This window comes from Lactuca serriola, chromosome 2 (assembly GCF_051521515.1).
Source record: "Lactuca serriola cultivar US96UC23 chromosome 2, Lser_US96UC23_V15, whole genome shotgun sequence".
NCBI classification, from domain to species: Eukaryota; Viridiplantae; Streptophyta; class Magnoliopsida; order Asterales; family Asteraceae; genus Lactuca; species Lactuca serriola.
In genome coordinates, this window is record NC_136409.1 from 161351221 (window position 1) to 161361386 (window position 10166).

Genomic DNA, 10166 nt, shown 5'->3' on the forward strand with positions numbered 1-10166 from the left:
CGACGTTCATGCGTTGAAGATCGGGTGCAATATGATCAGTTGCACCGGAATCGACATACCAAGATGGATCAGTCATGGCCGATGGGTTGTGGTATTGAGACAGGTGGGCCTGGCGGGCTTGTGTATCACGTGGATTGGGCTTGCGAGTAGGATAATCAATAAGATTGGTTCTTTGCCAGCAATTAATAGCCTCGTGCCCTGGTTTTTGGCACAATTGACATTGGGGTCGTCTGCGTCGATTATCAGAAGGGCGAGTTCCAGAGGAGTGAGATGTGGATGAGCCAGAAGAATGAGATTGAAATCGGGATTGTCGATTGACAGTTAACGCCACCGGAGGGGTAGGAGAGGAATCAGCAACCGCGGTTGATTGGCGAAGATGTTCATATTCTAGACGAGCTTCTTCTTGGAGGAGAAGCCCTACAAGATCATCAACGGAGATTAGATCATCCTTTATCCTGATGGCAGAGGTGAATGGACCATAAGAGGAGTCGAGACCCTGAAGGATGTAGATAATTTGATCTTCTGTGGAAATCAGAGTTTGATTCTCGGCTAAGGAATCAGCAATTGTACGTTTCTTCTCGATATATTCAACCATAGATAGAGAGCCTTTGGATAAGGTTTGAAGTTGGGTTTTCATGGCCATACGGGTAGCTCTTGTTTGGGCCTGGAATGTTTTTTCGAGTGACTTCCAGGCAAGGCGAGAAGAGGTACAGCGCGCAACAATGGCAAGGGCTCTTTCAGCAAGTGTGGATTTCAACCAGAGAAGAACATAGCGATCACGTTGCTTCCACAAGGTATACTCTGGATTGGGAGCAACAGTAGGAGGAGCACCTTCACGTTCAGTGGTGATGGTTTCTGGTGGTGGCTGAGGGTCAAGAATGAATGATTCAAGATCAAAGGTTTCCAGAGTAGATATAATGTTTGTACGCCAAAGACAGAAGTTGGAGGTCTCAAGTTTGATGCTCATGGAAGGGATTTGAAAAGAGGAGCCAGTAGCGAACCCCAAAATATGTTGGTTGTTGTGAGCCATGAAAAAAAATCAAGACTGCTCTGATACCATAAAAGAGTCAAGAAGTAAAGAGGATAATCTCACTCTATTGATTGTCAAATACAACGATATACACCAGGTATTTATATACATAAATACAACTGAAAACTCCTAAATATATGGAATACAATTTGACTCTGAATTAGTCTAATACACGTTGCAGAGATGTTGAAAATATGGCCGTTATTAAGCCTTATGTCCCTCCTGGATAAAAAAAAAATGAAAACCGATCACCGAGTTAATTCTCCAAAATGCCAGTTCCCCTCGAACATCAAAAAATTAAATACTTACCAAACATAATCCAGATGACGGTGATGATGATGAGCTTGCTTCTTTTCTCAAACTCATTGCAGAAATTCCGTTTGATAAGAATCCATTTTCAATCACCCTTTGACCACATCTTTGAAACCTCTAAATTCCTTTCAAAATTATAAAAAAACAAAAAAATAAAAATAAATAAATAAATAAATAAAATTCTAACTTGAAGACTTCTACCTTACACCCAACAAAAAGTATAAAGTAAATGACATTTTTGGTCCCAGATAAAGCTAATTTTTTTGAATATTTATCCCAAAAAAATTTCAATTACAAATTTGATCCTATTTGATGTTTATATAACATTTTTCGTCCATGTTCCAAGAAAACGATTATACTTTTCGACAAAATTTGCAAAAATCATCTATCGCATAAAGAAAGCCTTTTGTTCACAAAAATAGTCTTTTTATTTGAAACAAGAAAACAAAACATTACAAGAACCTCAAATGAAGACCGAAACTGCAAGAGAAAACATTTTCGAACTAAAACTGAAAATATTAGCAATACTCAGGGACCAAAAATGGAAAAAACACGTACCTTTGGTTGATCACATCAGCCAAACTCTCGTCTTCATTACCAACATAAAAAAAACCCCGAGCCTTGGCGTTGTTGACTAATCGCCTCCATGTGTTGCTGCTATTCCTCAACGTATCTCCATTTCCCAATATCCACAAACAATGCCTTAAAAAATTAACAGATTAAGTCATTTCTTCATATATATATATATATATATATATATATATATATATTTGAACTTTTTTTTTTAAGTTTATTGTATATAAACCTTGCTCGTGTTAGAGCCACATTTGCTCTTTGAGGTCTAGCTAGAAAACCAATAGATCCACTCGCAATTCCAGTTACAGTTGAAATGATTATCACATCCTCTTCACACCCTTGAAACCCATCAACAGTTTTAACATTCAAAGAAAACTCATGTTTTCCCGCTTTTATGACTTGATAAATGTCTGAAAGTTTACTTTGTATTGCAGAAACTTGAGCCGTGTATGGTGTTATGCAACCCACGCTAATCTTTCTGTTTTTCGCGACACTTTCTGTGAATATAAGTCGATAAAAATGATCAAGACTTGAAGTAGTTTAAAGGAAATAGAAGTAAGAAGATGTTACCTTCATGAAGCTTTGTAATCAACTCAACAACCACAGCTACTTCCTCCATGTTTTTCCCACTTTTAGTTTTATCAAATTCAACTTTCCCTTGGGTTAAATGAATGAAGGAGTATGGTCCAAACATGTCTCCTTTAAGAAACTGCTTTTTGTAATTTGGTATATATACGTTTGGGCCATTTTTAATCTTGTTCCCATAGAATTCTTGGTTAGGAAACAGGCTTATTTCAGGATGCATTCTGTATTGGACATTAAGTAGGAGTGTCGGATGTTTTAGTGACACCAATCTTTCAAATAAGCTCCTTCCAAACTTCTTTTCCCTACATATCTACAACAATTAATCCACACAAGTAGAGTTTCAGTTAATCAAATGGTGCAAAACTCGATAGCAAAATAAAAGGGATTAAACTTAAATGCAAGAAATAGCAAGGTGTATTCATTCATTTGTTTCTTACTACGTCCTACTTTCATTTCTTTATGTTACAACATGGTAATTTGAACTGCCTATTCAATTATAACGATGTTATCCAAATACAAATCACTTTACAATATTGCTATAGTTGAATAGATATTTTAATGTTTAATACTATAATTGCATAGATATTTCAAAGTATAATGTCTTCATAAGTGAAAAAGATTGAAAATACAAGGCTATAAGCTATAACAAACACAAATGAAAGTTAGACACTACAATAAATAATTAAATATGTTGCTATTTGTTGCATTTAGCCCAAATGAAAAGAGTTAAATGCTAACAATGTACTTTCATTAATTTGTTATTTCTTGCATATAACCCTACAAAAAAAAAGATGGAAAGAATGAATACCGGACTCCCAACCATTGCAGGTAGTTGCATCTCATCCCCAATGAGTATAACATCACGAAGACCCGAAAGTTGCAAAGGGATAACAGATTCACATTCTTTAAGTTGAGCAGCTTCATCAACTACCAATAATTCCACATTTGTCTCAAGAGCATGCAATCTAATTGAGCTCGAGGCCGTGCAAAAGATCAAACATGCATTTTCCAAACAAAAGTTTCCGATTTCTTGATCATTAGGGAAAGAAACGGTTTCACGAAGGACTTGATCAAGAACTTGAAAGAGCTCCTTTTTCATCACTACCAACTCATTCATAGGTACCATGTTTTCTTCAGAAATTTCAACCCCTTGGAGGGTATTGCTTAACAAGGTGATAACTCTCATCATTTTCTTTGCTAGTTGTAATGTTAGACAAGAAGTTGGCATATGTGTGTACATGCTTTTAAACATAGTTGTCAGTTTTTCTTCAAGAATGTTGAATTTTTCTTTGATATAATCCTCAAAAGATAACTTTTCCTTGATTTTAAGCACTTTTTCATAAACTATCACCTTCCCATGTACGTCTTTTAAACCCTCATTCTCGCAAATCTCCCACTCATCATCATCGCTAGCTTCATCATCCACATTTCTTTTATCACACAAGTACAATTTGTATTCATCTTGAGGGTATTTCAGTAATTGTACAATCGAATTTGCCTTGCTTCTCCAGCCAAAAGTGGGAGACAAACAACAAGCAAGAACAGATATTCGATTATCAAGAAACACTTGATAGAGTTCTGGAAAACCATCGATTTTCATTCTCTCACCTTTCCCGAATAAAACTATGTCTCCAAATCCATAGGTTTCATACTCTAATGAACCTTTTACAAGACTCATAAAACGTGATGCGACCTCTAACACCGCGTTATTGGTAGGTGCGCATGTCAATGTGCGACATTTCATTTTGAATAGAGCGAATAGAAGACAACCAACTGTTTTTGTTTTACCTGTTCCTGGTGGACCCCATATTAGTTTCACGGTTTCTTGATGATGGCATTCTCTTGCAACAATGCAACTCCATATTGCCTTTTTTTGAGATTGATTCAAACTGAAAGTGTTCATGGTGTGTTGTAAGTTTAGTGAAGCAGATTTCTTTGAATCTTGAATGGAGCATAGTGAACATTCTTTGTTACCCTGAAATAATCACTCCATGATCTTAGGGTTTGTTTGGTATGATGGAATGTAATCATAACAATGTAATGGAATGAGAAAGGTAATGTAATAGATCATTATATTCTATTACCATGTTTGGTTGGTTTGAAAGTATGAAATGAACAAACATGTTGATTGTTATATATGTACGAATATAGTAAAAAACTAAATGAAACTAGATCGATGAATATACAAAAGTACTTCAATCAAATAAGATATATTAATAAATAAATAGCATTTAAGCATATTTTATATCGTTTGAATCATGTATTATATGTTGTCAAATTGTGTAAAAAGAAGTTTATCACCTTTGAGTCACTTTGGAGTACTTTATTGATGATTTTCATGTTCTCTCCATCCAATTTAGAGTGCAAAGCTTGCCATATGTGGATATTAGGTGTCAAATTCACAAGATGAACCACAAACAACATGGGTTTCCCTCTATTGTTAGATTCTTTCCCATTAAAAACAATTTGTTTTTTGGATCTTACTTGGATCACATCATCCTTGAAGACCCTTTGAACCAAAGCAATGACATAGGGAATTCCATTTGGTTGATTGATATCACCAATACATCTAGGTTTTCCATTTGTCACAACTATGAGATCTCCCACCTCGGGCTCATAACACCCTTTTCCACTTTTGCCCTTACTTTCCAAATATATGTTAGGGAATCTTGACATGTTGATGATCCCACGAGTAGAGGCACTAGAGATTGTTCTCATTTTGGACATCAAAGCATGACGTGTTTCCTCAAGTAGTGGCTTGATGAACGAATTGGTGTAATCACTTGTTGATGAAAATCTTTCTTCGATTGTGTTTACCTATTAATAAATTTTACACTATTACAATTACTTTTTTGGCTTAGTGAAAGAAAATTTGTAATTTGATCATAATCTATAAAGCTGTTTTTGATGATGCATATCACACATGACTCAATTACTTACCTTTCCCTTGTAATGATCTGCATTGAGAACAGCATCAAATGACCAAGAAAACACCTCATCAATCAACTCCTTTCCCTTTGTTTTGGGCTTATTAAAGCTACTAGAAGTTGCCATATCACTTTTCGATCAATGGAGAAATTAAAACTCACTTAATTTCTTGTTTACTAGAAATGGCACCAGATTAAGCCTTCAAGTTTCAAAAGCGCTAAAGATATATATAAATCAGAAAAAGATCATATCGTACGACATAAATGCATAAAGAAATCAAAAGTAGAATGTTGCTATTAAGTAAAGAAGATACCAAGTTGACCTCTAGTCAATGAGAGAAATATAAAATAATCTACTTTCGAAAAAAAACAACACTTTGTTCCAAACTAACATTCTCATTTGATTTAAATACTACGTACACAAATGAAAGGAGATTTCTTGCTGTGGAATCTAACCTTCCCTAAGTAAGTTCCTTCATCAGCAAGCTATAATTTACACGTACATGTCTTTGGTTTCTTCACCTGTCATTTGTTTTTAGGTACATTGCATCCAAAACATTTGAATAAAAAATGGTAGGTGTATATCAATGTTTTAAAAACCGGTTTTTTAGTTGAACCGGTATGGTGACCGGTTCACGGTTCAACCGGTTTAACCGGTTCAACCGCCGAATGAATCGGTTTCTATAGTTTTCATGTTTTTTTTATTTCCTACATATACATACATATATAAATTATGAATTTGATACTTATAAATTCAAACATTAAAAATACACATAAAAATATGTTGTAGATTAATTCAAATACATTAAAATAACACATAACCATAAGTTTTAGTGTTTATATCAATCCATATATGTCAAAAAGAAAATAAAGTATAATACCGAAACGAAATATAGGTTTAGATGAATACAAACACATCAAAAAACTTTATAATATTTATCATATGTTTTTATTTAGAGAAAACTAAATAGATTTGAAAAAAATCACCAAAGTTTATTATGTAATTTATTATGTTTCATGTGTTTTTATTCGGTTTACCCGGTTTATTTTGACCGGTTCAACCGGGTTTTTCTAAAAACCGGCCGGTTCAATCCGGTTCAGAAATCAATATAAAACCGGTGATAGTTGAACCGCTCATTCTTCCGATTCCCGGTCCAACCGGTTCGACCGACCGGTTCAAACCGGTTTTTAAAACATTGGTGTATATAGAACCAGAGAGAAGAAAACAAATGAAAACATTGCTTCTTATTGGCAATTGATTTGTCTCAAGAGTCTTGATGTGATTTATAGTTAGAGAACTTTACCTTGTGAACATTAAGAATATTTTATGGTAATCTTTTGACCTTTAGCAGGGTATGTTGAAAATATTGAAAGTAGAAAAGCTAACTGTTAGCTGAAAACTCTGAAAAACCTAGTTGCCAACCTATAAAAAAAACATTTGATAAAATTAATTGATAAGCTAATTGAAATGTATAAAACGACATACAAAAGATTATTTTTTTTATAATTAATAAAGGGTAATTGGTAGAATTTTAAAAAGCCCACTAAGTTCGTCTAAAAACTATTTTTGGTTGCTCAATTAAAGTTTTTTTTATATAAATATGTATATGATTATGGGCTAAATAAATGGTCAATACTTGAGCAGAGTATTATTTATTTTTCTTTTTTCACTAGAATGCATTTTTCCCAATTTGAAGTAGATTAGGTGTTTAATAAAATGTGTTTGGAATAAATACACAATAGAGAGAGGAAAGGTAAAGAAATGCATCCGAATCCATAATGCTTCGATTTTTATCTCAATCCATTAAGACATACTTAAATGATTATGGACATACGTGTGAAAAATATTCAAAAACCAAAAAGTGAAAGAGGCACAAAACACAACCCAATCATATATTTACAATGCCATTCTTGAAGTTAAGCAATCACGCCTTACAATAAAAAAACAAACTGATGAACAATTCTTTAAATTGCATAAAAACAGTAATTTTTTTTTTTACATTATTTACACTTTTCATGTGAAAGAGAAATCCACAAATTCACAACTTAAAGAGCCCTCATAGCAACTTTGCTTGTTGCATGAACTCCCCTTGCAGCAATTCTTAACACTGCTCTACTCTGATATAACCTGTTAACAACATTAAACAAAATAAATAAATAAACAAAAATTTGCTTATAAAAAGTATTTATGAAATTACCAAATTACCCACCCTGCAAGAGCAAGTCCCCAAGTTGCCATCAAATAAAACAGCTGACCAGCATGCCATATTTCCATTACCTTCTCAAACTTGCTCATGCCACCTAATGCCTTGCTCAACTCTGCAAGTTTTATAAATTAAAACATATTTATTAAACATTTCAGTTTTTTTTAAATAAAAAATAAAATGAAAACTTACTCTTTTGCATCTCCTCAGGTGTCAAACTCTGCATTTCAAGAAAAGATTGAGAAGGTGTGAAATTGGTTATGTATTGAAACTTTTATGTAAGAAAATTGTAAACAAGAAAAAAGTGTTTGGATGTTTAATAATTTATAGTTTTATAGTTTTATACCTTGGCTTTTGGGTTTAAAAGAATACATTTAGCCATAAAGTTGGCAATTCCATCCACCACCTGTTCATGGCTAATAACTACATAATTCTCATTATCGATTCCACTTTTCTCTTCAAGTTTACCATGTACCATTTCTTCAGTGACCCAAATCCATAAACTTGGTTCTTCAGAGCCAACGTTTATTAGAATCTCATCTAGTTGAAGACCCAATTCTGTCAAAAGATAACCCACAAAATGTAATCAGGTTGAAAGGAATAGTGAAATGGCATAAGAGGATGAATGGATTGTTGAAACATGAAGGGGGAAGGGGGAAATAACCTGTGGTGTCTTCGAGAGAAAACTTGCAGGGTATCCCATCGACTGTGTTGTTATGGAGGGTGTTTAGTTGACTCAAGAACTTTGGAGATTCCACAGTATTTATAATACGAGAATGTAGCTGCAGTTGAATGAGTTATAAGTTTGTGCAATGATCATGTAAATGTTAATGTGGTTAGTACAATTTCTATAAAACTTTGAAAATAAATATCAATTTTGAAGTTTAAACTAGCTCGGTTTGATCTCAAAAGGTATTGAAGGGATTAATTTGGGGGAAAAAATCCAGTGATCTTAGTAAGCACTTTGAGATCACAACTAATCATAGTTTAAGAAAAAATCACCAATAATCTAACACTATTTGTGGCTCCGATTGAAGAAAAAACAATCAATTTGCATCTATGTATGTGTGCGTGTGATATGCATGATCTAAATAGCGTATACGGTAATAAATCACATACATCAGGAGGACAATCTTCCAGTAAGCAAGGCGATTCGGATATGTTCTGAAGGAGTTTGAGATTCTGTTCGAGTAAATCCCTAAGACGTTGATTCTCCGATCTCAAAGCCTCCAATTCCTTTTCTTTTACTTCCAAAGGTTGCTTATTTTCGTTCTTGTTGCCAGATTTTTCTTGATGTTCAGTCTTGAGGTGGAGGGGATGGTGGTGGGAGAACTCGACCGCTTTAAAAGCAACTTCTGCCACCTCCAGCACCGTCTTCGCGGACTCGATCGAGATACGACCCATGAGGTATGAATTTGAATACTTTCAAGCGTTTATTCTCAGCCCTAATTAGGTTGATTCTGCAGAAAAGGGATGTTTTAGGGCAATGGAAAGTGATGACGATTTGGGGGGAGTTTGGATAATCCAATCGGTTGACGCTTCCCAGGGTTAATAAGTTACAAGGCATCCCTCTTACGAACCTTGGAAGCGATTTACATTTTTGCAGGATCAGCCCCTCATCTTTGTTGAATGACATAGGCCGGACAAATATTTGTTCACTCAAATGAATCAATTAGCAACCAGGATGGTAAAGGATCTCGCAGTCATAATCCTTGATCACGTTCAGCCAACTATGCTACCTCATGTTCAGGTTCGGCTAATCCATAAGATATCGCAAACTTTTGTGATTCGTGTAAACGGTACAACGAACCTCATATAGATAATGTCTCCAAATCTTGAAGGCAAATACCACTGCCCTCAACTCCAGGTCATGAGTAGGATATCATGACTCATGAGGCTTCAACCGCCATGAAACATATGCGATCAATCGCGCTCTCTACATAAGAACCGCCCCCAAACCAATGATGGATACATCACAAAATACAATGAAATCCTCGACACCCTCCAGAAGAGTCAACACCGGGGTCTCACATAACCTCTGTCGCAGTGTCTCAAATGTCGTCTGCTGCTCAGGGCCTCATCAGAAATCCACTCCCTTCCTCGTAAGACGAGTGAGGGGTACAACAATCTTGGAGAAATCCTGGATGAATCTCCGATAATATCCCGCCAAACCCAAGAAACTTTTGATCTCTAAGGGAGATTTTGGAACCTCCCACTGCATTACGAAATCAATCTTGGTTGCATCGAACAAAATATTGTTTTGGTTAATGAGATGTCCCAGGAACTGGACCTTTCGTAACCAAAACTCACACTTCGAGAACTTGGCATACAACCATTCTCGCCTCAACACTCCCAAAAGCTCTCGAAGGTGCTCCTCGTGTTGCTCTTTAGTCTTAGAATACACCAAGATATCATCAATAAAGATAATAATTGATCGATGGGGCTTGGCGTTCTAGGGGTTTAGGCTGCTACAAGTGTGGCCGGGTTGGCCACGTCAGCAAGGATTGTCCTCAAGGAGTAAGTCTGTTATGC

The 10166-nt window shown here is 35.3% G+C and overlaps 2 protein-coding genes across 2 annotated transcripts; both read right to left on the reverse strand.

Annotated features, from left to right (window-relative positions):
* Positions 1-1234: 1234 nt before the first annotated feature.
* On the reverse strand, positions 1235-5300 carry LOC145089720 (putative ATP-dependent helicase C29A10.10c). Its single transcript, XM_079028118.1, has 9 exons — positions 4805-5300; positions 3312-4478; positions 2489-2813; positions 2148-2415; positions 1901-2044; positions 1818-1822; positions 1544-1596; positions 1340-1459; positions 1235-1252 (listed from the first exon to the last, which is right to left on the reverse strand). The coding sequence occupies exons 1-9, from the start codon at positions 5228-5230 to the stop codon at positions 1235-1237; spliced, it is 2526 nt and encodes an 841-aa protein (XP_078884244.1). The 5' UTR covers positions 5231-5300.
* A 1993-nt stretch (positions 5301-7293) lies between these two features.
* On the reverse strand, positions 7294-9178 carry LOC145087197 (elongation factor). The gene is made up of 6 exons (XM_079025108.1): positions 8754-9178; positions 8299-8416; positions 7981-8192; positions 7827-7854; positions 7641-7749; positions 7294-7558 (listed from the first exon to the last, which is right to left on the reverse strand). The coding sequence occupies exons 1-6, from the start codon at positions 9036-9038 to the stop codon at positions 7477-7479; spliced, it is 834 nt and encodes a 277-aa protein (XP_078881234.1). The 5' UTR covers positions 9039-9178; the 3' UTR covers positions 7294-7476.
* Positions 9179-10166: the final 988 nt, after the last annotated feature.